The sequence below is a fragment of the Crocodylus porosus genome, unplaced genomic scaffold, assembly GCF_001723895.1.
Source record: "Crocodylus porosus isolate Cpor-Errol unplaced genomic scaffold, CroPor_comp1, whole genome shotgun sequence".
In the NCBI taxonomy this organism is placed as follows: Eukaryota; Metazoa; Chordata; order Crocodylia; family Crocodylidae; genus Crocodylus; species Crocodylus porosus.
The window spans coordinates 1,758,463-1,785,359 of record NW_017728944.1 but is presented as its reverse complement, the minus strand read 5'-3'; the positions used below and the strand labels follow the sequence as shown (position 1 = coordinate 1,785,359).

The window sequence follows — 26,897 nt, the reverse complement described above, 5'->3', positions numbered from 1 at the left end:
AGCGCCTACATTGAACACCTTCAAGAGTAAATTGGATGCTTATCTTGCTGGGATCCTATGACCCCAGCTGACTTCCTGCCCTTTGGGCGGGGTGCTGGACTCGATGATCTCCCGAGGTCCCTTCCAGCCCTAATGTCTATGGAATCTATGAAATCTCCTGATCTCACAGCTGCTTTGTGGCCCAAGGGCTGCAGCCCAGCCTGCTTCCCAAGGCTCTTGCCCACAGCATGAACGATTTTTCTCAGGTCAGTGGGGGCAGGCTGCTGTTTGTCATCCTAACTGGCTGCCTTCCAGATAGTGTCCCCTCCCTCGCCAAAATAGAGGAGCCCCCCGCCCCACCCCTTGCTGCTAAACCAAGCAGGCAATGTCCCCAACCCCTCTCAACACACACTGCCCTCATCACAGAGACCTATAGCAGAGCTGTGTAGGATGCCCCCCCCCAATCCCCCATGCAATCCAGCCACAGCCTAGTAAGGGAGTCTTTTGCTTTGAAACTCTAGTTGCATTGGCAGCAATCAAGGGAGATGAGGGGACAGTAAACAAACTGATTTAGAGACTTGTTAACTGCTAACAGGTCCCTGGAGCCAAGATGAGTGGGGTGGGGAGTAGAGTGCCTGGGGAGGGGCAGGCTGATTAAAACTGAGCCCATCTAAATCCCTTGGCTCGGAGGCATCAACTGATGCCAGCCTATGGCGTTGCTGCCAGCTCTGGCTGCCCCTCTGGTTCCATTTGCTCCTGGCACTTTTCTGTGACTAATCCCTGTTGGGCTCCAGTGAGAGGAAATGTGAAGGGATGGGAGGTAGGAAGGCGAGTTTTTTCCAGGCTCTTTATGCACATGAGCAGTGGAAGGCTCCAATACCTTCTTTGAACCCTCACAGCTGAGGTTTACTGATAAGATACAACAGGTGGGGGAAATACAGCAAAGGGGGTATCAGAGGCAGGATGGCTGTACTGCAAAGCTCTATAGCCCCAGAAGAGGGGAGTAGGCAGGCACCTGGGCTGGCCTAAAAGGGCATGGACTGGGAGGCAGACTGAACCCAGAACAGCTTTGGCATAACTTTGGTGGGGGAGGACACAAACCAGGGCCAGAAGATTCAAGGCGCTGTCTTGGTAAGAAATGGCAGAGTTGGGGTAGATGGGTGGAGGGCAAGAGAAGGTGGCTGGGAAAGGACTGTCATAGTAGAGGTAGGGACAGGTGATTGATTTGGCATCTGAAAAAGCCCTGAGGTCCCCTGGAGAAATTATGAAAAACTCAGGAATAAAATCCCCAAGGATTATTTTTCTGGTGTGAACAACAGATGGAACCAGCAAACCTTACCACTTCAGGTAGCTTAAAAGAACAGTGCCTGCCTCCACCTCGTCCGGTTCAATACATGTGCCAGCCCTTAGTCCAGCTACAGTCACCTATCCTACTTCATGGGTGTGACTGTCCCTTGCAGGTAACACCTACCATTATGCTTCAGGAATGGGGCAAGGCCCCCTGCAAGCTGCAGGTCACTGGCAGAACCCAGCACCCCCTCCTATACAAGAGCAGAGACTCCACCTCTGCTCCCAATAACACCAGTACAAGTCACTACAGGCAATTTTGGCTTGGACTAGGGCTGCTGAGTGCTGATAACCCAAAGAATCAACACCAACAAGAAAGGAAGGTTCAAAGCTTTTATCCGGTCGCTGCTGCACCCTGGCTAAGATGTTCTTCACTTCCAAAACAGCTGTTGTGAGCCAGCTGGCTCATTCCACCCCAGAAGTAGCCGCATTTCAATGCTAGCAGGGGCCAGGAGTGAACCTGTTGCACTGAATTTTTTGATGGGTTTGGCTGTGCTGGAGGAAGGCTGGGTGGGGAGATCCTAACCTTCTCCAGCCAACAGGCACCCTGGGCAGCCACCTCCCAGTTTCCAAGGAGCTCTCTCCCTCTCCAATTTAGTAGGATGGGAAAGTGCAAGGTGGTCGTGCTCTCCCCCTCATCCCCACCAGCACCTGATGACTGACAACTACAAAATTGGGATCTGCAGGGCTGGGAGGGGGGATCATTGTGTGGGGGGAATCTGCATGGAGAGAGGGCAGGAGAGGGTCTGAGTTGCCAACTGGCTCCTTTGCAGCTGGAGGGGCGCTCACCACACCTTGCCAGGTACCCTGCCACACTAGGAGCTGAGGTGGCAGCTCTCAGCATCAGCCATAATGCCCACCGCTGCCCACACAGGCCTCACTCCATCAGCTTGGCCAGCAGGGTGTCTTCATCCACCTCCTCAGCCACCTCCTCTTCCTCCTCTTCTTCCTCCTCCACCCCCTTGGGCAGCTCAGGTCCTGGGCTAAGCGTCACCAAGATGGCCTCCTCACTGAAGGGCTCCTCCTCACTGTGGGGGGCCTCGTCTTCCTCCAGCGGGTAATAGCGCCGGGCCGCAGAGAGAAAGTCATCACCAACGTCGAGGACAACAAGCCGGTCCTGGTGAGGGCAACACAGCGAGGGTGGCAGAGGGCAGAGCAGGGGCCGTAAGGCACTGTGGACCCCAGGCAACAGGGGGGCCAAGATGTAAGAGGAGCTGGGGAGGGGGGGTGGAACTGGCTGCATGGGCCCAGTCAGGCTGCCCACAGTGATGACTCGGGATCCCCCCTGCACACCCAAGGGGATTTAGAGCAGGGATGGAAGTGAGGGCAGCGGGGTCCCTGCTTTCCAGCTACTCCCAAGGGGGTGGAAGCATCAGCCATTTGCTTAGTTTCTCCCCTCCAAGCCCCCTCCCCACACACGTACCAGGACAAAGAGGTATCTCTCTGGGGGGCTGCAGTGCCGGTCAAAGAGGCTGGTCTCTGTGGCCAGTGAGGTGAGCAGGGCACGGGCTTGCTGCGGGTGCCGCAGGGAGCTGTAGGACATGGTGGAGGTGACGGTGAGCAGGCCATCTGCCTCGGCGCTGAACCCTGCCCGGTGGGGAGGAGAGACGGTCCCTGTTAGTACCATGCAGCGTATCAGGGCGATAAAAACCTACTTCTACCACCAGCTGGAAGGGGCTCAAATGCCATTTGCAAGCCATGCCTCTCTCTAGGTTCTGCCCTCTGTCTGGACCAAGCTCTCTACAGAGATGGCACCCAGGAAAGGGAGGGCAAGGACAACCCTCTGTTGGAAGTATTGCCCACGTACACCTCTGTCATGCTTCTCATCCTAACCCTCCATCCCCTCAATCATCAAGGGGCCATGCGGGCATCCCAGGGGCCTAGCACAGGGCATGGAGCATGGAGTGAGGACAGGATGACCCCCAGCCCAAAGGGCTACCTTCTAGGAGCAAGGGCATGGCACAGCCCAGCCCATGTGCACCATGGCTTCAGGGGGGGTGCCCTAACTACTGCCATCTGAATCAGGAGGGAGGGCATAGCTGTCCAGCTGCCCCCACCTCCCTTGACCAATCTTGTGTCCATACCTAAGGCCTCCAGGATGTGCTTCCACCGGTCCTTCACCTCACGGCGAATCTGCCGGTGGGCACTGATGTCAAAGCTCAGGCGCCGGTACCCCTGCAGCAGAGGAGGACAGAGCTGAGTGTCAGACTACAGCTCCCACTCCACATGGCAAACCTCTCCTGCTACCTTCTCTATCCAGCAACAACTGCCAGGTCATGGTCCCACACACTAGGAAACCCACGGGAGGTGGATGGGACAGTGATGCTTTGGAGAGCAGATCCAGTGGTTCCAGCAGGGGGTGTGGAGCAAGAGGTTGCATCCTGTCTTTAGGAGCAGCCTGGTGTCCAGCAAGTTAGAACAGGAGGGACGGGTCTGGGAATCAGCTGGGTTGCATCCAGTGTCATTGAGCAAGGGGAGCCGAGCGCTAGGACTCCTGGCATCTAACCCCAGCTCTTACTCTGTTGTGTGAGAAGCCCCAGTGCTTTCATGCCTCAGTTTTCCCACCTGCAAAAGAGAGACATAGAGAAGGCCAAAACACTCCAGTGCTCTGGAGATGCAGCAGTTTGGGCAAGACTCTATGGACCTCACCACAGTGCTTCCCCCTGGCCTTATTTCTTCTCTCACAGCCCCTTTTTGGTGGGAAAATTATTGTTTGGTATGCTCAAGCAGCACCTACAAGGCTAAGTAGAGATTCAGAGCCCCACTGTGCTGGAAGCTGCACACAGAGTGAGGGCAAGCCCCTGCCCCGAGCTCATAACCTGCAGGTCAAGGAGGTGGGAAACCCAGAAGTGACTTGCCATATCCCCCAGAAATAGAGCTCAGAAATCCTGCCCAGGTCCAGTACCAAGCACAAAGGCAGAGAATGAATGATCTTCCACAGGAGATACAGGCAAGTCCCACAGCCTGGGGGAGGGCCCCAGGCAGATGGGGGTAAGGGCACCAACCTCTGATCCCCGGCGCAGCTTGGCCCGCTTCTGCAGCAGGTTGTAGAGCTCCCGGTCGTCATCCCGCTCCATGTGGGTGGAATCCACGGGCTCGTTCCACAGGTTGGTGGCCTCAGCCCGTTTGCGCTTCACCAGCTGGTTGAAGTACTGGAGCGTCTCACTCCTATGACAGGAGAGACCCCATCACTCCTACGGCCTACATCCATCCCCCCACCCTGCCCCTGCCCCTGCCCCTGCCCCATCCTTGGGGCTGGGACTGAGCTTCCACACACAGGAATGCACACAATCCTGAGGCTAGTGGCTGGAACGACACAGTTCCAGGGCAAGTGGGGGCCACTGTCACCCAGCAGACCAGGGAACAAGGAACCATCAGGCACATAGTATAGTAATAACTCTCTGGTAAAGGGGTTGCAAATGGTTAATGCACAGTCAACAGATGATTAAGTTAGGGGCATGAAGAGCATGGGTAGTGGAGAGCTATATGCCTGTCCAGGTAGGGGTGCTGTAGATGCGTATAAGCCCATCCAGTAGGGGCACATTCATAGATTGTAAGGCTGGAAGGGACCTCGGAAGATCATCAGGTCCAGCCCCCTTCACATTCATTGAACTCAGCCCCCTGCTCCTAATCAGAGTTAAAAACCAAGGAGAAAAAGACCCCCTCTCCTACAATTAATTGCTCCAGTGTTGTGTGCCCTGGGGAAAGAATATGCAGGCTTGCGTGGGCAAGAAGTGGGGTGAGTGCCCTGAAAGTCACTCCATAACCCACACATCTGAAGGACAAGCAGGGAGGGAGCTCTAAGGTGGCAGGGGCCTGGCACAGAGTCTCAGAAGGAGGGGGAAGCTAGAGGTGGGCAGCAGGGGTGTTTCAGAGGTGGGCAGCAGGGGTGTTTCAGACTGAGGTACCCTAAGCTGGGAAACTCTGGCACCAGGGGCTTTGGAAGGGGAGCCCATTTTGATGTTTATAGGGGATCCCCCGATTTGCCGTCCAGCCAGCCATGGGGGTGCTGGGGGGTGGGGAAGGGGAGCAGATAGCAATTTCAGGTGTATTATTTCTTCATCATTGGGGTGTATTATGACTAGCTCCCTCCTGGTTAGCCAGAACCCCTCACCTTCAAAGGAGGGAGGTGGGGAAAAAAGACCATTTACAGCTTATGCAGCCATGGGCACCCATCTCCCAGGGACTTCAGTATCTTCCACAACTTGCATGTTAGTGCCTGTTTGGACCCCACATCTTTTTTTCTCATGGGACTACGAAGGCTTCATGCAAAATGTTTCATGCCAGGGTCATGGAAATCAGGCTGACTGGGGTGGACTACTGCATAGTGTTCAGGATGCTGCAGCAAACACTATTCTACAACCAGTTCAGGATAGGTGGTGAAAGAGAAAAATGCCCTAGTCCATTGTGGGATAGTTGGGAGTTGCAATAGAGGCTTCAATAGCGGCAGACTATAATCAGTCTAGAGGAGTTCCAACCAGGAAAGGTGTCCTACTCTTGCCAAAAGCCAAGACCCCTGGAGACAAACTTGTATGACAGACACCAAATTCACACACCTGAGAACAGAGAGTAGCTTCATGCTTGTAGCCTTGCTTTAGCACCCATCCCTACCACAGTCAGCCTCCCTGTAGGATCTTAAACAAGCCACTTCCTCTCCCTGTGCCTCAGTTTCCCCTTCTTTACAAGCAGGATAATCTTGCCTTTCTCATCCACTTCTTCAAAGAATGGCCTGCCTAACTTAGCACCCAGTATAGGGCCTCCACACTGAGCCAGTCCTAGAGGCTACAGAGAAGTAAATAATAATAATACTAATACCTGATGAGTGGATTTTTTTCTGGCTCCTCTTGTCTACAGCAACAGCAGAAGAGTTGCAGACAAACATCCATGTTCCTAGCTTTTAAAGGATAAACCTCCCGACTGCATGCAGCCACTAGCTAAAATCAAAAGGAAGAGCCACAAAAGAAAAAGTGTCATCAATGATATGGGCATTTGATTGCACAGAACTCTGTTTTCCTTCTGCAGGGAAACTGCTCTGAAAAAGAGCAACTGGGAAGTTCAGTAGTCTCCTTATTCACAAGCAAGTCATAAGCTGCAATCATGTGAGAGTCCCCTCACTCAGGCTCCCAGCCTGGAGCAATAAGCACAGCAGGCCTCTTGGAGAATGGACTCCCTATCTCTGCAGTGCTTGAGGTCATGGAGTGATGTAAGTGGGCTTGTTTTTTCTCCCACAAGGACAGCACATGGTTTGGGGCACTTCTAAGGCAGCCTAGACCCACGTGGGAAGGCAGAGGCTGGGATGAGCTGGACTGATTCTGGGAGAGATGACCCCTGAGTATTGCAGATGGCTCTTGGGTGAAAGTGGTCAGGCTTCATGAAAAGGGGGTGATTTAAGCTCAGAACTACCAAGATGGAGCTTGAGGTTGACAGGGCCTCAGGTAGTCATGAGGACTGACATGCCCAGAGGAAGTCCCCTCCTCTGAGATCAAGGTATTACGTGAGTGGCATACTTACCTGGCAGGGGAGACACCATGATCAATCAGGTGGTTTTCCCAGGGTGTTTTCCCAGGGTAATTGTCTCTGATATGTCCTCCATAGGAGGTCTATATTGAGCAGATTCTTTTTGATATTGGGTGGTGGAACCGGAGCGTGCTCCATCTACTCCATGCATTGACCTGGTATTGCAGTGCTTCCAGGACCGGTGCAAAAAAACAGAAAAAAAAAAAAAAAAAAAAAGGCAGAGTGCAAGTTACACAGATTGCATTCAACTGGACCCCTTTCATCAGTCTTCCCCAGCCCCCACCCCCCACCCCTAATCTGCTTCTGAATATACTCCAAATAATTTGCACTGAGTGCTTGTACAATAGCAATCAGGCAGCCTTTGTTTTCTCCTCTGTCCTGCAAAGGTAGCAGTCTTCCCAGAGACAAATAGTGGGGTCAAAAGGCACAAATTGGCTTTGATCATTGACTCTGCTTGGTTTTTCTCCTGGGATTTCACAAAAGAACCAGCTACTGCCTTTCTGTGCCACCAAGGCCTATGGTATGACATGGGATAGGTTGACCTTTCTTACCACCTTTTGTATAGACATGACTGACCCCATAATGGGTACAGCCTGCACTGTGTGATCAGAGCCATTATTCTAGGCTCCTGTGTGCTATACACTCTGCTGTTCAGTGGGAGAACACAGGAGAAGGATGTGTAGGATACGTTGGACAGACACACACACAGCCATAGGTGTGTCCAGGCTCCCCTATCTATGCCATCATCACCCCATGGGCAGCAGGTCATACTCCAGCTTGGCTGTTCACAGACGGTGGCTGGGCTTGGTGGTTAGCAACGGCTTCATTAGATCAGGCTTAGCCTGTACACCATGGGCTTCACATTTTACTAGATAATTAAAAGAGCTGGCACTGGGAAAGGGCTGAAGCTCTGCTGATCTCCACAACCCAACCCACAAGGAATTCATGCCATTTATGGACTGGCTATTTGCAGGCTGTTTCTGCTTTATCAACACCAGACACACGTTGGCTACAGGCAGAAAGGTCCCGACTGTCCTGGCATTGAGGGGAGCACACATCAAGGACAGGCTCTCATGTGCCCCCAGGACAGGGAAGGTGGAGACAGATGGATTTTGCTGCCATGTTCAGCTGAACCCGATTCCTTGAATCGCTGCTGAGTTTGCAAGGCTTGGGGCTTTGCTTTGTTTAAAAGAAAAGCATGAGGTAATGGGCCTGACATAGCCCTGGTGTATGCAGAAGCAGTTCCAAAAGCTTTGAGGGAGTGAGGCAAGGATGTGACTGCTATGGAGAAAGGGAGAGGGTCTGACTCACCACCTTTGTTAGCTGCAGTAGCAAGGACAGTACAAGTTCTGGAGAAGACCACATTGTATCCCTCATAGTGCTGGAGAAAGGTGAGGGAGAACAGAATACCTTGAAAATACAGATAAGAAAGCAGACACAGAGAAGGAAAGGGATTTGTCCAGAGTTACATGGCACAGCTGTAACCACTGGATTTGGGTGCCTGTGGTGGAAAGCACCAGGCTGAGGAGCATTCCCCCTGCTTTTACTTACTGCTACACAGTGAAGACCAGCAGCTAGGAGCTACTTACCTGCGGATGATTCCTGCAAATTAACTTGATGCATAGGAACAGCCCTGCTGGACTGAATGCATTAGATCATGCCTGGCTAGTACATGGCTGGGAGAGCACCTGGGACTCCTAGGTGCTATAGGCAGCACTGCCTTCATCACTGTGCACCCTCCAACCCCAGCAATGCAGAGCACTTAAACAGAGCTGGCCATCTGACTCCTATTAGGGCTCTTCAGTTTAAGTTTGGCTTTGCTGAGCTTCCAGTGACTGTACACATGCTGAGGGGTTGTAGCACAAACACTGGGGAACAGAAAAAAAGTCTCTTCTGGTTTAGGTTTTTATTTGATCAAGTTACAAAGGTTGCAGGCATAAGGCAACAGGTTGTTAAAGTGACCAGCTCTTTCTGCCATGAGAGACATGGAAGGCCAGTACATATACAAGAACCACAAATCCTAGGAAGACTCACTGTACAGGTGGCCATGTAGAGTAATGTCAACCATTCCCACAGCACTGAAAGGTAGAGGAGATAGTGCAAAACCTTCCCATCCCCTCACCACACCCTTCTGCAAGGGACTCTGGGCAAGAGGGACTGAGCAAGCTGATGTATTTTCAACCATTAGGAAATTGGTCACGGCTACACAAAACACTTATTCAGAGGAAAAGGCCATAGCCAGGCCTGTCAAAAAGCTGATGTTTATATTTCTTCTTAATCCTACCCTCAACACTCTGCCCTCTACAACCTACCCCTCACCTAAAGGGCTTCATTATTTGCACAGAACACAGGCATATTGCACTCCTTGATGAAAACAGGTTTACAACTGCCTGGGTCTGACAGCCCTCACTGCAGTAGACCTTCCCAGTTGGATATACCCCAACCCAGTCACTTATTAAGCCAAACATCTCTTAATAAGGCAAATTTGTTCCCTTTTTTCATATTTAAAAATCATTCCCTTCCCTGGCCCCCCACCCATGTGCCCATTATGTGGTAATGGTAGCAAGATGTAGCAAGAGTAGGTTTAGGTAGACTCCAGTGCTCCATCATTCACCGGATGTGGTGGGGAGGTGGTCAGGAACATAATTTAAGAGGCTGAGCCTAACAAAGGTACAGGAAAGCTATTTAAATAAGGGCTTAGGGTGGGGGGAGGTACTGTGTAGGTGTCCCTGCTCCATGTCCAATCACAAAGGAGACCTCACTGTGTCTGTAGCCAGGGGTGCATAGATACTGTGGATGAGCAGAGATGTTCACCCCTTGTTTTCACAGCCTTTAGATGAAGAGGAATGGGCATCTGGAACAGGACAGTAGTAATAGTGGGGCAGAGGCTAGGTACCAGTTATAGGGTCCTCACCCAGGCACTTTTAAACTGTCAGAAGTTTCCATGATTAGCTCAGAAGAGTGGGCAGGGAGCTCTTTGCCTCCCCACAACCTAGCTTAATACTGTTACCAGTGGGCTTACTCATACCAGTCAATGGAAACTGAGTAATGATGCAGGATAGCCAGCAGCATATGAGACATGCCCACCAACCACTCCTTGGCCCAAGTTATCCTCTAGATGATCAGAAGCAAGAGGGTCCCACAGTCAGTAACACACTAGGATCTGCAGCTCCCATTCAGAGTCATGGCATCCAGTGTCACCCTCTGGCAGCTAAATGCACAGCGTTGCTCTTTTTCCTTCTCCTGCTAAAGGCATTTGGGTAAATGCAGTAGTTCCAGACGAAAGTCTTCACATGGTTATCACAAAAAAAATGTAAAAAAATGCTAAGACAAGTGGGAAGGGCCATACAGTAGTGATGGTAACTTCTGGTAGAACAAGGAGGAGCAGAAGCGATCAGCAAAGTATTTGGCACATGTTACAAGAGTTTAAATCATAAAACACTTCTTCTGATTCCAGCTGTTAGTTTGATCAGTGATTGGAGGCGATGAGGAAGACATTCTCTGGAGCATGCAGGGACTGAAAGAACCAGTCAGACACCCCAATGCATCTCCCACCCCTTTCTGTTCTGCACAGTTTGTGCATTCACATGTTAGTGCTGGGGTGTTGTTGGGTTTTTTTGGTTTTGTTTTGTTGCGTTTTTTTGCAGTCATAGCCACCTCCTTCCCCCGTCAGGTCTCAGCTCTTCCCTGAGCAGGCTGCCAGGAGATGCTGTGGTTTGCAGCTATGTGGCAGGGTCTCTGCAGCTCACAGGCAGTTTTTGCCCCATGTTTTGGACGTTGCTGCCAGGGATGTGTTAAGGAGAGAGAAGGTAAAGGAATATGGGGCAAAGTGTCAGGAGCTGCTGTTCAAGGCTTGGCTGAAAGCTCGCTGATGTGCTTCCGGAGGTGGAACACAAATTCAAACATGGTGGCTGCCAAACTTTGATGAATAAGGTAGCGAGGAAGTCGACCCTACAAGAAACCCCAAACAAACAGATTATGATTCATGTAGTTTGTAACACTCTGGGTTCAGACATACGGTTCCTGGAGAGCCAGTTTCACTAGGAATCAGCTACATAAAAGGCTTCATGACAAAGAGCCACCTACCCATTTCAAACTGCATGTGACCTTGCCCTCTGGTTTCTAGCATGAGTCTGTTCACCTTTTGGTCACAGATGGCTTCAAGACAATGCGTCTCAGAGCCAGCTGTTCTGAAGCAACTGCATTTGTGTGGGAAGAGCAGTGGTGGAGACAAGCCTGTCCAACTGATCTGAGAGCACTACAGCCAAAAGCAGCAGCAGCAGCAGCTCACAGGGCTTCCACAGCAAAGATACTCAAGCTACTCTTTTCCCATGGGAGGGGTCTGACATCACAGTGAGACAGGGACCATCTTTTTTATTTTGTTCTGTTTGTTCAGTGGATAACCTAGTCATAAGGGCTATCTTAAGACAGCCAAGACCTTCAGCAAATGATCAGTGATAGGTCCTGACTTACTCTCCAAAGCAATTCCAACAGCACTCTCTCCCACCAGGATTTCCACAGTGTGCCAGAGGGGTGGGACTAAGGAAAGAGTTTTTTGTGGGTAAAAAATGGGAAGATGGGAAGTCATCTTATAGGAGCATATGAGAGAAAGAGAGAGAGATGTTGGCAGCACGTGTTCTTAGGAGTCAAAAAGGGGAATATCTGATCAAAACAAGCATAGTGTGGCGTTAACCACACATTTCAATGCTAAAGAGGCCCAGGGTGAATCAGAGAGACTGATTCCAGTCTCTGATAGTGACCAGCACCAGATGCCATGGAGAAAGGCATGAGTATAATAGGCTATTAACTGCCCACTTAAGAAATTCTCCTAAAAACCTCACATGGCCAGAAAAGGCCCTAAAGTGTAGCACATACAGCCCTTGTGCATTTCCATTCCATGTGTTATAAATGAATACTCTCCTTATCTGTGGAAAATACTCAATTTCTTTAGCAGCTGATCAAGCATCAGAGCCAGTTTCCATCAAGAACTCCCCCCCCCCACATAAATCAAACCCAAGAAGCTTTGCACAACAGCAGCAGTGATCAAGAGAGTGGTGTTCTGCTGCTCTAAGCTCTTCCCTTGGTCTGATTCCGCAGTATAGCACCTGATTTTGCAAGCTTTTCAAACCCTTTTTAATCATGTTATGAGCAACAAAAAACAGGCCATCGGCTTCTTCCTGGGGGTAGGAAAAGACGGCAGGCACTCCAAGGAATGAATAAGGCCTTTGTGTTTCCCTGTTTAGCACTAGGTTACCATGTCAACAACATCAGTGCAATTCAGGGAGGTTGGGAGGCTTTGCCCCATGCCTCTTTCTGCAGCCCCCCAGGCTTCCTGACCTCCAGTTTACAGTTCCTGTATATGCTATTGTGTGAACTGACAGCAATACGGCATTTCCTCCAAAAACCCTAGATCTGGGTCACCTTCCAGGGCTGAAGTGCCTTTTGCAATGTGTTTGCAAACAAACCTCTCCCAACACAAGTATTCAACAAAAGGCCGTATTTTTATTGAAGGCTTTGGCAACATGAGTGAGTCATTCAACTGCCATCCTCATGAAAGCAAGGGAAGTGTCTAAAGGGGACTTATATATATGGCTATTTTTGCTGCCTGAAACAGTGCAAAAATACTCCCCCTTGTTTTACAAAGGGATCCAATATTTATAGCCAAGATTCAAGGACAGTAATCTTGGGGCACAGGGAGGGGGTCCAACTAGCAGTGCCTTAAATATATTCAAATTCCAGTAACTGCTCAGTATGCCTTTCCACAAAAATCAGGACCCTTTAAGGCATCTCAAATGGGGTTCACAGTATCACCCATCAGCTGGGAAAATAGCTGCTAAGCCTATGTAGATCTCAAATGGTTTGCTCTGATCTAACTAGAACTGGCCAACAGGCAGGAGAGGAAGTAGATTTGGTCACACAGTCAAGTTGAAAGGTTGCAGTTCTTGTGGGGGCCGAGTGCTTCTTGCAGGTTTTCTAACCTCCTGCTCCAAGTATCTGAACCTTTGCAGGCCCAGAAACACCAACCCCGTGCCAACAGGGAACACACTTTACCTTTAGATCTGTGTTGAGTATCCACAAGAAGGTGCACACTCTTGGATTGCTGGGACATTTCAGAACAATGAAGCCTCCTGGTCCGTTCTCACCTCTTGGAAAAGCAACAGTGCAAAAATTGAGGCTGTGGAGTACTGTAGCCAGCAAGATTTTCTAGGCCTCAAAATCCCCAGCTCTTAAATAGACTGGGGCAGCTATAAAGGCTCAAGTTAAATGTCAATTACTTTAATCAGATTATCAGGAAAAACAAAGTCAGTGAGAGAAGCAGCGCAGCTGGTCACTAGGCTCTGGAGGTTGAGACTCTGATAGTAACAGAGAGTCCTTGCTTGGAGAGATTCAAACACAGCTTAATTCATCACAAGATGGGCAGCCACTTACGTCTGGCATGAGGAAGTGACAGCAAGTGCTCTGGAAAAGGCTCCATCTTGCAGCAGTTCCTCATCACCCTGGTATTTCACAGTAATAAACAGTTGTGTGACAAGGGCCCGTGAAAAGTTTGAAAGACATTCAGCTGCTTGTTTCCCACACGTGTTACGACTGTCTTTGTGCACCAGCTGATTCCACAACAGGATGTGGAATTGGTCAGGATTTAAGACCTGTTGGTTCCCCCCATATTCCACTGACGTACCTATCACCTCCTTGGCTTAAGCCATGTTGTTCTGCACAAAGTGTTCTTTACACAGAAAAAAAAAAGGGACAGTGGAAGTGGTCTTAGTTCTGCCAATAAAATGACTTCCAGAATATTCTGGTTTGCCCTGAGGGTAACACCACCCACTAGCAGGAGCACACTTGTTATGGGCATGGAAATCTCATCTGATAAGAAGCATACCTAGCTCTTACCTGACATATTTGAGCAGCGGAGGCTTCAAACTGTGAGTGGTAGATATCCCTGAGGAAACATATCTGTCTCTTCTTCTCTCAATCCGACGCACATTTACGAAGTCCCTAGGCAAACAGACAGACAGGTATGTGCTCACGAATTTAGTGGGAATTTTACACTAGGTAGACTTGAAAAGGCCAACATGCTAAGCCAACGTTTCTTTTTTAGAGACAAAGCCCCCCCTCACAAAATGCTCGCTCTTAGCTTTTTACTCATTTCTCGACTACAGAAATATAACAGAGCAGTTTTTCTGCTCTAGAAGAGTAGAACGCAGAAAGCCCAAAACAGGGCAAAATGGTTTTTGACACTATGGATTCCTATTTGAAATCTCTGGGTTTATCTTGCAAATCTTGTGTAGCTGTTTGCATGCTTAGGCGTGCAAATACTGCACAGTATCCCATGGCATCCTTAAAAGGATCTCATGGCACCCCACAGTACCACAGCACCTTGGCTGAGAAGCACTTTTCTAAACCAGTGGGACAAGGTGTAACGAAAAAAATCTTAGCTGCAGACACAGTGAGCCAGATCACAGGTACTAGAACTTAGTCACCAAGTATAATCCTGGTCCACCCTGTTCGAGACACCAGAGGAAAAAAAAAAAAGGCCATCAGTGCACATACCTTTGTAACACACCTTCAATCTTACCTTTAAAGTCACAAAAAGCACCAAGCAGGAGGAGAGCTTAGTCACCTTCTGCATTATATGTTTTCCAGGGACTCCATTATAGTGGAAAAGGACTTGCCTCTGTGTGACTCGTGATTGCTTGGTGACTAAAAGAGACACTGGGTGCCAGGATCCAAGGGGGTCTATTCTGTGTAGGGCTAGCTAGTTGGCAGAGGTTTCTTATACCCTGTACATGGCACCTTGGACATTATCCACATATGGGACAGCTCATAGGTGCGCTCTACAACACTACGTTTTTCTACTTCACATCCCCGGGAAAAATCAATGGGAGGCAGATTGGCCTAGAGCAAGAGGTTCATGGGCTTTAGCCAGTAATGTAGTGGAGCAGAATAAATTCACCTGGGTGACACTACACCACCTGCAGCCCCAGCAGCAACATCATATGAGATAATAGTGTTGTCTTCAATCCGCTGTAAGATCTGAAAGATAACAGGAGAACTCCCTTTAACTGTGTCTGTGGATTCACACACATGAGCAATTGGGAAGGAAGTGCTTGTGTGTCCTGAATAAGCCTTTAACAGCAGAACAACAAGCCACTGAGGTTTTCCAGTGATGTGCCTTTGAGGACTCAGCATCAGTGATACAATTCAGATCAACAGGCCCATCTTGCAGGTGATGAGTGGGTTGCTCTGGACAACAAGCAGGCGTCTCTTCTGGATCCCAAACACGGCAGTCACCCGAAATGCTGAAAGCTCCAATGAGCCATGGGAGGGAGAACAAATTTGGCTCTACTAGCCACATGTCTCACTGGCTTGGCCCTGGGCTTCTGGATAGACCTGCTGGCACAGCTGGCTAGTTCCAGAGCATTCAGATCGCCTGGTTGAGTCCTGATGACTTAACGCCTCAATGTTTCAAATCCAAGCCTGGCACTGAATGCAGGAGGCTCTGTGCTGAAGAGTTCCAGCTCCCAGATTGCAGGGGTAATTAAAAAGCCATCTTCACCAAGCACTCACCTGGCAAGCTGCCACTGTTCTATTCCATAAGATCATCTTCTCAGGTTGGAGAATAACTTCCTGGTAGACTGTTTCAGCAGGACACTGCATGAAGGCCTGGGGATAGGAGGAAGCAGACACTGAGCCATTTGATCTGGCTCCCCTCCTTTCAGATTATTTAAAAAGGACAGGATAACAAAGTTCACAAGAGACTACCAAAGGGATGGAACAAAAGTTCATAGAAAGCAAAATAGCAGCAGTAGAACTAGCTAGAGCCAGACAGTACTGGCGAAGACTAGGTGAGCTTCCTCTATGGATTTTCAATACAAACTGAGTGTATGGTGCCATTCCACTCCCAAGTCCACCAGCAACATTTGATTATGTAGCTGTTTGAGGAGATCAGAGGGGCTTCAGCAAAAAAAGGAAACAACCCACATTTGTCTGCAGCCACGTGCAGATTTTTAGAGGAAGAAATTTAATGCAATAACATGTGCTCTCTTCAGTAAGGCACTTGCCATTTCTAAGTGGGGCAGCATATGTACTGAAACACAGCAAAGCCAGCCACAGCATGAATGCTTCAAGAAAACATTGTTTATAGCCAAGCCATTGCCATGAATCACTTCCTAGCAACTTCTAATGCCAAGCAGTATCTGAAGTAGAATCAGTCTTGATCTCAAAGGCAGTTAGTCTGCCTGTTCTTGTAATACAAAGAACCTGGGGTTGAAAGACATATCTTTAGTCCCTGGGTCCAACTTTTGGCCATGAAGACCACGCTGTAGTATGTTTATCAGAGCTCTGATCAGTCTAGTTTCAGCTGCCAAGCCAAAGGATTTCCCTGAAGAGGCTTTGCTGAGAGAACAATAGAGAACAGTACAAGAATACAGCAAAGTTTTTATTACCCAGGACAACAAATTAACAGGCTTGATGGTGCTAATAAGGAATTTTTACTGTTCATGCAGAATTTTGACCTGTACTTAAAGGAAGAGAGTGTCTGACTATACACATGACATTAAGCAAGGCTCCTTTGCATATGAGTTCTGGCCATGTGACACAGCCATAATGTGCCAAGGGGCTTAGACCCAAAAGACCCTTACCTTTAAAATAAAGGTCTTGCCATGGAAAGGTATTTCAAGAGTGTAAACAGCATCACCAAAATCCTGTGCAAGAGAAGTATCCGTCACATTTAGCAAGTCAAAAATTTGACAGTTGTATACCACCCTCGAGCCCAGCATGCCCACTAACAAGTTTGTGTCTAAACAGATACAGATCTTTGAGTACAGGCAGGCATAACTGCTTTGCTATCAAACAATGTAAACAGAAGATGTTACAGGGCATCTGTTACATCTTCATGATTCTGTAATCAGTGAAGCAAAACCATTACAGCTTTAACCCTGGTTCATTCAAGGCCAAAGCTGGAGTGATTCAGCTAACTTGTATCACTACAGCCTCTTGCAGATGTGAAAGTTAGATGGTAGCAGCTGATGCACATTGCCAAGGAGCAGTTCTCCCTCCTAAGTATTTGTCCATATGCTCTTCTATCACTACATTCAGTACTGAAATGAAGCCCCCTTGAAAAGCAGTTGTTTTTAGGCACATTGTGATGATGCAGGAATTCTAGGACAGGTAGTGAAGTTTGTCTCCATCTGATGGTCTCACACTTTGAAGATTCAGGGTTGGAGACTGCACTCAGCCTATGGCAACACTTTGAGACCTGAGAGTGAAGAGAGATGACAATGAGGTGATTCTTCAGTTGGTTGTCAGAGCTCCCTTCAGGCTGGGTGTGAAGATTGTGGAAATCAGTCTCAAAGCAGCTTCTGAATGCCAGCATGAGGCTATGAAACTCTGGGCTTCAAACTCCATTTCAGTTGAAAGGTTAGCAGTCTGCCTTCCTTGCTTTTTTCTCAGCCATAACACAGATGGAGGTTAACAGCAGGAGGGTTGTTAAAACTTAATACATCTTTAGTCAAAACCTCAGCACCCTAGGACAAAGGTGGTGGCCCAACCAAGAAAGCCTGTCTGCCTAGGTAGGCTGATGTATAAGGCAATGGATCACCAGTGGAAGAATTCTGAACACCCCATCACATTGACCAGGGTCACAAGACAGAGGTGGCTGAAATTTTAGGAAGGGCTTTACTTAAAGAACCTGGGAAGGTTCGGGCAGGATGGCCAGCATGAGTCCTGGGGCTCTACGGAAGTTAAATCAGGTCTCGCTTCTGTGGCACAGCATGAACCCAGGAAGCAGCAGAGGCAAAGCAAAAGACGCTGCTGGAACCTACCCAAACCAAAGGAAGCTTAGCAGCACATTAGCCAAGCATGGGGACTAAAACACAGCAGGTCCAGCAGGAGGAGCTCTAGCAGGGCTGTCACCTGGGCATTTTTTCAGGCACTCTCAGACTGGACCATGAAATGCAAACATGAATCGTACCTTTGATCCTTTACCAGACTGTCAACTGTGGTTCTACATCCTAACTAGAGTCAAAAGCCAACTGCACTCCCCTGCTGTTGGGGCAGGAGGGGAGGGCAGAAGAGTGATGGGTTCAACCAGGAAGGTAATTAAATATCTCATTAAATAAGAGGTGATTTTACATTTAACTGAACTGCTATAGAGTCCTAATTCAACTGGGTAATTGTAATGCTTGTTAATTCTTCATGTCACAAAAAAATAAAAAAGTTTCAAAAGCCCCTTTTGTCCTCTGCTCTGAACAAACACAGCAGGGCTGCCTGCAGGCTGAGCTGTCAATACTTGCATTGCTTTTCTCAAATTTCCAGTTTTCCTCCTGTCCTAGGATTTGATCCACAACTTCCATTGCATCTTTGCCTTGCTGGACATATTCTTTCTCCTAGGAGAAAAAAAGAACCTGTTCATTTGACCTTGGGTACCAGAGAATCTTGTTAATGCTAGTAGATAGGCTGCAGGTAAAGAACTCAATGCCATCACTTTCACTACAGGAAGTTTCTTTCACTTAAGGAGACAGAAGCCTGTGTTCTGGAACCTGAAAGCCATGATTCCTGTCTTGCTGTCATTCACATGCTGGCTGAGCATCTCTGCGACTGGTACCCCTCTCTTTGCAAAGTATTTTAGTACTAGGAATGTTACAAGCCATACCAAAAGTCACTTCCCCTGGTGCTGGATGCAGCCACCTCAAGGATGGAACAGCATCTATGGAGTGATTTAGAAAGGGGCAGAAGAATGCTACTTAAGCCAAAATTTGGCCAGGATAACAGGGCTAAGACTCCTGTTACTGATTCAGGATGGTCACTGAGTTAAAGGAAACTGGAAGGAAGCAGAGGCAGAAGACAGCTGTAATCATGAGCACGGAACCATTTTAAAAAGGGCAGCTAAAGGGATAGGGAGCCAGGAAAGTTCAACTTATGTTGCAGTGAGGGGGTGACTGGGATTCTGAGCAGAAGCAGCTTGTCCCACAGACCATAAGGGAATGTGACTCGGCTGCCTAGATCTCTTAGTAGCTAAAACATTTCATGACTTTCAGTTTTCTGAGAAGAGGAAAAGGGACAGCTCTTCCTTCCCAGCCAATTTACGCAGCATCCTGCAGGGTTGGTTATGAACCCATGTCAGGCAGGTCTCATGAACCACAGCCTGAAAACAAATCTGAGTAACGGGAAGAAGCTGGCGTCTAAGCATTGGGAGCCACTTTGTCATTATTTACCTGAGCCGTTAACACTTTCCTCCCCAAACCTTCTTCATCAGATTCATTATCTGATCCTAAAGAAAGAGACAACAAGGTAAAGAACTTGCTAATAGGGCCTCCCTCTTCACCCCAGGCTCTGGACACACAAACCCATGTAGGGGAGCCCATGATTTCTCGGACAGAAAGAGCAGGAAATGGTGATGTTCCTTCTGAAAAAGCCATAAAGCCTTCATCTTACCCTCACCTCCTGTCACCCAGCTGACATTAACTGCTGTGCTGTTTGGAGGCGGAATGCAGGACATTTGCCTCTTCCAAGTGACATCCGGCAGGGCATTTAATCAGCCCTCTGTCCCAGGGATTAGAGCTGTTGCTTAAACCCAGCCAAGAAAACATTTTGCTCTGACTGGCAGTGCAAAAGAGTCAAGGCAACATAATGTTAAGTATGACTGTTCTCCACCTCTCCTCCACTCCACAGATGGCCACAGGAACAACTAGACAACATAACCCTCCCCCTCCACCCCACACGCAGGGAAAGTCAAAGCGAGTTTACTTTCCAGCCTTGCTTGTTGTTGGCATTGCTAATTCCACTGCCAAGAGGGGGGAGGTCTAATTAGGTAAGGCTCAGCAAGGAGCTCTGCAGGAGGTGGTAACAGGGAAGAGGAAAACCACAAGGAATGCTGCGGAAGCAACTCAACCCAGACCTGGAAGGCCACTGTACGCCGTGAAGATGGAAAAACATTTGTCACCTGCAAAGGACTCAGGAGGAGAATAGAACTGCCCATCAGAAAGGGCTGTAGAATAGAGCAGGGGGCCTTGGGATGCCACTGCCTGGGCTGCCAAGTACCCTACAGGGAAAAAAGGGACATGCAAGCTGTTAATATACATATCGGAGATGAAACAGAGAGGTCCCTCCACCTCTAGGTAAAACCACCTCAGTTAAGTAACCTTGGAACTGGTTTGTGTTGGTCCTGGACTGTACCTTGGCAAGAACACAGACCAGCTTAAAAAAAAACAAAAAACATACTTTGTTGCTGTTCCCTCACCTTTTGTTTGAGATGCAACATTTTATCTGTATGGAGATCAATGGGTTCTTCTGCCTGTCAACTCCAAAAGCAATTAAGCATCTAATTAAATAAGTGCTTCCCCTGCAAGCAATGTGCAACGTGCTCTTAATTCAATAATGGCATTAAACACTTGGTAATTTTTCATCTTAAAGCCTCCTTGCAAGACTTGAACATCCTCTGGTCTTTTCCATTGCATCAATCCATTTATGAGCAAGTAATCTGACAAATACTTGCTGGTTTATGTGCCGTCTTCCCCATCTCCCTCTTCCCTGCCCTTGCTCCTCCCCTCCTTTTGTACAAGACAAGGGATAAGAAGATTCTCTTGCAGTCACAGGCACAACTGCTATAAGAAGCAGAAAGAACCAGAAAGATAAAGGCAGAAACCTTCTATTTTGGTCTGGTTTTCAGGTGCCTCAGCACCCAGACCTTCCAGCAAAGTCCATGGGATCCCTAGGTGCTTAGTGTCTTCAACTAATTCACAGGTTCTAAGGCAGGGGCGAGCAAAATGTGGCCCAGGGGCCAGATGCAGCCCGCCAGGCCATTCTATCCGGCCTGTAGGGCCCCTAAAAAATTTAGAAAATTAATATTTATCTGCGCCTGGATGCCTATCATGCAGCCCTCAATGGCTTGCCAAAACTCAGTAAGCGGCCCTCGACCCAAAATAATTGCCGGCCCCTGTTCTAAGGTCAGGAGTAAACATTAGATGAAAGCAGCTCATCCAGGTTCCTTTGTCTTGAGCTGAATCTCTCACATTTGACTAAAATAGTTACTTCTGAAAGGAATGGAAAGGAATGGAAAGGTGAAGAATCCAGCCTTTCCCTTGATGTTTGCTTCACTATGTAATTACTCCCAGCATTAAATATTTGTGTTTTCGTGCTAATTTGAATGGACCTGGTTCCAGTTTCCAGTCACTGGCTCTTGTTCTGCATTACTCTGCTGGCTGGCCACCCCGTTATCAGCTATTTTCTTCCTAGTAAAGCACCTATATACCACGTATTGAGGCACATCAGGTGACTTATTGTAACCTGCCTATAATGTCACACTGTCACCAAAGCAACAGAAACTATGGTTTAAGCAGTTTCATTTCATCTGTCATCTCGCAACATGAAAGGGGCAAAAACTGACTTACATCGTTCCTCTTCCGCCTCCTGAGTTAAGACTTTGAAATCCAGAAACCAAGTTTCTAGCCATGCAATGACGAAAGAGACGATAGGAAGCAAGTAGCCAAAAGCCCCCTTGACCAGAAGCTGGGGGAAGAAAGCAAAACCATAGGGGGGTTATACAAAATGGGAAGTTACAACAGAACATGAGAAATCCGTTGTTAGAAGCCTTGCCAAAAACTCACCTCAGACAGAATCACCTTCACGATCAGGAAAGCACTAGACACTAGTGTAGTGAACTGAAACAGAAAAAGAGACTCAGAATTAGCCTCTAAACTTCAATGGAAAAAATAAAATACAGAAAACATAAATATTAAAAGGAGACACTTGACTACTTACTGCTATAACCCACCAGTGACGCAGCCTCAATACTGCATAGGCCAGTAGTAGCACAGAAAATCGGAAAAAAGCCAAGACCTTTAGAAACAAGAAGGCAGAGATGAATTATTAGTTCCATTACTGTCTTCACTAAAAGCCTCAGTGCTAGGTGCTGTGCAGAGAGAATGTGTCAACTGAACTTTGTCCCAAAGAGCTTATGGCTTAAACAGACATGAAAGAAGGCAGGACAGAAAAATGGGTACAAGAAGGGCAGTATTTTGCCCCTCGTCAAACAGTAGAAGCAACAGAACTTAGAAAAGAACCCGTTTCCCTGAACACTGGCTCAGTGCTGTGGCTGTTGAACTACAGTGTGTTTAATGTTAGACATGGAGGGGGAATATTCTGTGGTTTGGGATACTTACAAATATATCAAAGAAAGAGGTTTTAAACTGGTAGTCAATGATTTCAGTCTCCAAGTTCTTCTCGATGCCATTGTTCGTCTGAGAGCAAGAGATAAGAGAAAGAACAACTGAGCATGCTGATAAGACGCTCATGACAGAAGTCAGACAGTTCTAATTTAAGGTTGCCGTCAGTGCAGATTAGGTATCAGACAGGCCGGGGGAATGCATAAGCAGACTCATCAACAAACATTTATTCATGAAAGTAAGCAACAGTCCATTCTACCGTCTGTTTTACACCAAGGAGTGTTAGCCAAGTACCAGAGCTAGAGCATCAATTAGGTGCATTAAGACAGTGTGTGGATAAAGGAGGATGTCTCAGAAAGTATCCATTAACTTTAAAAAGAGACTTATGCAATGAAAACCATCCTCAAGCTTACGGACAAACTAATGCTATAGAAGTTAAAAGGAGCCGGGGTCTTACCCCAGAGCAGCTGTTCCACATAACTGTTTAATGTACCTGCTCTTACTCTGCAGTAAATAAAAGCTAAATAGGGCAGTTTAAACCTCAGTGAAATTGGGTTAAGACCCAAGAGCAGGTAGGTGACAGTTACTTATCACCAAATAGCTGCTCCAAGTAGGTGGGGTCTTTTAATCTCCGTTTTCTTCTCACAGGTCCAAACACTAGAACAGTGGTGTTCAACCTGTAGTTTGCAGACCCCTAGGGATCCACAGACTATGTCTAAGGGGTCTGTAAAAAGATAACTACGATCAATCAAAACTATGTGAATACCCACGCTTACAATTCAAAGAGGTCCACATCTCCATTCAAAATTTCCAAAGTGGTCTGTACCTCCATTTGAAATTTGTTATGGGCTGACAAGTGAGAAAAGGTTGAAAACCACTGTCCTAGAAGTATCATTTTGGAAATCTTTATAGATGTTACTGTCATTGATCAATTCTACCAGGTTCCCGAAGCAAGGACTCTTTACCGTCCCTTATCGGTACAGTATGCCACCTTGTCTGATTTCAAACGAGAATGCTTCTCTTCTGTCCCAGCCATCAAAAGTGTACTCTGAATGGGGAAACCAGTACTTAAAGTTAAATAAATAAATAAATAAAAGCTGTTTTTCTTAAAAGACTATTGACAATTCTATGTGAACTGAGAGAACAGTAAAGATGGTTGAAAGACCAGATTGTTTATTATTCATTTCCCAGGATAATGTGAAGTAGCTTGGGTCAGAGAAAGAGAGAAAAAGCAAAATGATTTCAGGCTAGTTTCACATACAAAGAGCCCACTGGTTACCACCTATTTTGTCAAAGTGGCTTTTGGCCTCAGACTTAATCACAAGACAGATAAGAATTTGACAGCAGGGGTATTTTTAACACCATAGAGTCTATTTCCAGAAGCTTGGAACTGTGGTGTCTAAAGGAATTCGATGGCTCAGGTAATTGGAACGAGCTTTTTACCTTTAGGGTACTGGTTTGAATATAGCCCAGCTGGACTTGAAGCTCCTGCATTCTGACAGCTGTTTGACGGCTCAAGAGAAACAAGCTGGTGGATCTCAGTCCAGCTCATAGTAGATGGACATCCACCTACCCAAATTCACTACTCTAATTGGCGCTCTTCTGTCAAAGAGGCCAAGGACTGAATAAGCAGCCATCAAGATGCCTTCCCTCCTGCTCAGAACCAGGGCACAGAGCTGGGGGTCACTACATTTCTGCACTACTCCCATCCTGCTGCATTTATTTCTGTAGCAGTCTCCAGGACTGATAATCCAGCAGGTTTTAGAGAAATTAAAGCTTCATTCCAAGCTCACACCTGGCATATGACCTCAACATGGGAACAAGAGCTTTGGATTAAAAGTCTTGGGCGGGGAATAAGAATCAATGCACCCTGCTGCCTTGAATGAATGAAGGAAATTGAGATGCTCCTTCAATCCTGCAGTGAACGGAAGAAGTCATGCTTGCAAGCAACTGACACACTTAATGAGGACTGGCTGATTTGCTTATGCCAAATAAAGAGAAAAAGAACTGTTTGATGTTTCTTAAAAAAGCATTAATCACAGCACAAGCCCAGTACTTTTCATAACATTGCAAATGAACCTTCCTAACATTTCTAAATGCAGTGCCTGGGCTCGGGGCCCAACCATTACCATTCAGCCACCAGTTAAAGAAAACTTATGAGCCAACATGACAGCGAGTGTAACTGGCACATGAAAAATAATTTGGTAGCTTGGTCACCAGTTTATTGCTTTGAACCAGATAGCAAATTACACAGAAAAGAGGTACTTCTTCTCTAACCAACCCCCAGAGAATGGCATCATCACCTCAGGAGAGCACAGGATTCGTCGGAGGAACAGGTCCTAAGTTGAGTTTCTACTCCAGCCTATTGGCATTAGTGTGGTGTTGACTATGCATTTCTTTCCTCTTGGTGGGGGGCTTTCTTTTTCAACCCTCAACACTATTCCTACTGTTTTTGGTGGGCAACATGAGGTGAACCCCTGACTGAGATACAGTTTTAAGTGCAGACTCTGAATAAAGTAAATGGATCATAAAGATAACAAGCTCATATGAATCACAGGATCCAGTCCTAATAAATAAACCCAAGCCAGTGAGGGTTGCATGTGGAAACAGGTCACTTCAGCTCTTCTTTCTGCTCATACTGCAACACAGCAGAACAGCAGTGTGTGCAGTTCAAAAGCCCAGGCACCCAAGATGTTTAAAACTAGTCTAGACAGAAGACAAAAGCCATCCCACAGTGTAAGAAATTATTATGACATGGCTGGAATGGGAGTACATGGACCACATAATTGAACAGTTCCTATTCCCTCTTTTCTAATTATGATTCAGAAGCTCATCAGTCAAGCTCTCTCAGTTGATGTTGTTTCTGGTTATAAGTGCACAATTAACTCTAGATGAAAAAGAAAGCCGTGTACAAGTTCTACGATCACTGGAAAGGTTCCTCATGGACCCATTCTAATGCACTGAGCATTTTTGGTTTTCAGATGCTGAGAGCTGTAAACATATGCTGCTAGTAATCACTCAGCCACTCTTGCCTTGGTCTATAGGCTCAGTTTGTGGTAGCATGAGGTTCCTTGCTATGTTCATTGTTGCCAACACAAAGGCCAAGGTTTCACTTGCCAAAAAGGTTCATTTGCCCCACCTTAAGGTGGGAGAAATGAGAGGACATTGGCCAAATGCTCACACTGAGCAGTTCAACAATATATAGGTCTTGTAACTGGTTTCTGAGGGTGACTATGCTGCAAATGAACTTCTTTGCTTTCAATACTGAGGAGTGCAGAAAAAGCAGACAACCTGAATACAACACGGGACACATAAAAGTGGACTGGTACTTCTACTTATTATAGAATAGACCAGATATCCATCTGACATAAACCAGTGTAGGGCTATGGAACTCAGCTAAGGATCGTGCTGAGATCTACCTGGACGTTTATCTTGCTAGGATCCTTTGACCCTAGCTGACTTCCTGCCCCTGGGGCAGCGGGCTGGACTCAATGATCTTCTGAGGTCCCCTCCAGCCCTCATGTTTATGAAATCTATGAAATCTGGCCCTCTAGTTTCAAAGCAGGGCCTTTAACATAGGTGAACAGGAGCCAACCTTCTGGGCAAGTATGCCACAAAAGCCCCACATCCTTCAGTGCCATTCTGATCTCCTTCACCTGCCTGACCTGTTGCCTTGCTTTCTGCTCCTTGCCCTATCTAGTGCTGGGTTCCATACTCCATCCCCAGTCTGCAATATGCCACACACAGAGGCTGCCCATGCCACACGTCACACACATGCTGCAGGGTTGAACACCCCTCGTAAGTTAAATGCCTCTCCAAAGTCAAAGCCTGCAGCAGGGTGGGTTTGATTTCAATCAAATTAATTTAAATCACTGATCAGGAAGCCTCGATTTAACCATTGTTTTCTACAATAAAGTACATTCTTGCTGTTTGATATAACCTTACTAGATATTATTCACAACTCAGAGATAGATATGGGTTTCATTTTTAGAATGAAATGCTATACATTTTAAAGCAGTGATTTATTTTCATTTTTTTCAAATTAATTTTGCAGCTATATCAGAAAACTGAATTATGGTTTGATTATTTTATGTACCAAAGCTAATTGAAGCAGATACTTGTGAAGTCATTGGGAGGTGAACTATCTCCAATTCACTAGATTAATTGTGGATATTTGGGGGATGTTTTTGCCATGCTGAATTAGAAGGACATCAAATGAGTGCTGCAGCTATGTTATTAGGTTGGGAATTTCTCCACTTTCTTCTAGATTTCTTCTTAGCTTTGATTTCTTCTCTCTTTTACGGCCTGGCAAGTCTGTTGCCATGATAGGTTTTACCTTCTACAATACCATTCCCTCAGTAGATCTCAAAAAAAATGGAAAGACTACCCTCAGAAACTTATCCCCTTGAGACTTCTGGAATCTTCTGCTCAAAACGTTTTTCTTTTGTTTCTACTGCCCCTACCTCCTTCCATTTATCTGCAGACTCCTCCTCCTTGCCGAGATCTACTCCACCCCAACAATCCTCTGTTTCAACATTTGTCAACCCATGGGTCGTGACCCAAAAGTGGGTCACAAGAATATTTCAAAGGGTTGTAAGCAAGTGCCAGAAAAACACACAAAATGCATGGGCTTCTCCTTGCAAGCTAACAGCATTCCAGCCTGCAAGCTGCTGCTTGGGGTGTGGCCAGCATGTAGCCAGGCAGGGTTATGGGAGCAGCCCCCGCAGCCAGATTCAGGTGAGTGTATGGGGAGCAGGATTTGGAGGGAAAGGGCTTGGGGACTGTCAGGGTGGGAAGGGCAGTGCATGTGTGGAAGGGATGGTTGTGTGTCTGTTGGGGTGGGGTGGGGGGATGGGGAAGACAGGTACCTACTGGCACTGGGAGAAGGTG

General features: G+C 47.3%; 3 protein-coding genes across 5 annotated transcripts in view; 1 reads left to right on the top strand and 2 right to left on the bottom strand.

Annotated features, from left to right (window-relative positions):
* Positions 1-26,897, top strand: part of PGAP3 (post-GPI attachment to proteins 3) — a 98,552-nt gene that overhangs the window by 53,173 nt on the left and 18,482 nt on the right. The gene's annotated exons all lie outside the window — the stretch shown is intronic.
* On the bottom strand, positions 1,646-6,485 carry LOC109320280 (melanoregulin-like). The gene is made up of 5 exons (XM_019550301.1): positions 6,142-6,485; positions 4,332-4,494; positions 3,411-3,501; positions 2,750-2,913; positions 1,646-2,443 (listed from the first exon to the last, which is right to left on the bottom strand). Exons 1-5 carry the CDS (start codon positions 6,210-6,212, stop codon positions 2,204-2,206), a joined length of 729 nt encoding a protein of 242 aa, XP_019405846.1. The 5' UTR covers positions 6,213-6,485; the 3' UTR covers positions 1,646-2,203.
* The window catches only part of STARD3 (StAR related lipid transfer domain containing 3), a 33,979-nt gene continuing 15,812 nt past the window's right edge, over positions 8,731-26,897 (bottom strand). For all 3 annotated transcript variants that reach the window (XM_019550293.1, XM_019550292.1, XM_019550294.1), the window contains exons 3-15: positions 22,005-22,082; positions 21,604-21,681; positions 21,450-21,503; positions 21,234-21,351; positions 19,787-19,885; positions 19,059-19,114; positions 18,138-18,230; positions 16,485-16,547; positions 15,412-15,507; positions 14,798-14,877; positions 13,735-13,839; positions 12,895-12,988; positions 8,731-10,794 (exon numbers count right to left, since the gene is read on the bottom strand). In XM_019550293.1, coding sequence (XP_019405838.1) covers positions 10,690-10,794; positions 12,895-12,988; positions 13,735-13,839; positions 14,798-14,877; positions 15,412-15,507; positions 16,485-16,547; positions 18,138-18,230; positions 19,059-19,114; positions 19,787-19,885; positions 21,234-21,351; positions 21,450-21,503; positions 21,604-21,681; positions 22,005-22,082 — 1,119 coding nt within the window. In that variant the 3' untranslated portion in view covers positions 8,731-10,689. The remainder of the gene's footprint in view (positions 10,795-12,894; positions 12,989-13,734; positions 13,840-14,797; positions 14,878-15,411; positions 15,508-16,484; positions 16,548-18,137; positions 18,231-19,058; positions 19,115-19,786; positions 19,886-21,233; positions 21,352-21,449; positions 21,504-21,603; positions 21,682-22,004; positions 22,083-26,897) is intronic.

Bases quoted from the DNA above. Each gene is read 5' to 3' on its own strand.
- LOC109320280 (XM_019550301.1), bottom strand. From the start codon at position 6,212: ATGGATGTTTGTCTGCAACTCTTCTGCTGTTGCTGTAGACAAGAGGAG. The intron at 4,495-6,141 runs GTATTAGTATTA...CTCCTGTCATAG, and splicing joins GAAAAAAATCCACTCATCAG to GAGTGAGACGCTCCAGTACT. The intron at 2,914-3,410 runs GTATGGACACAA...CCCACCGGGCAG, and splicing joins GCACATCCTGGAGGCCTTAG to GGTTCAGCGCCGAGGCAGAT.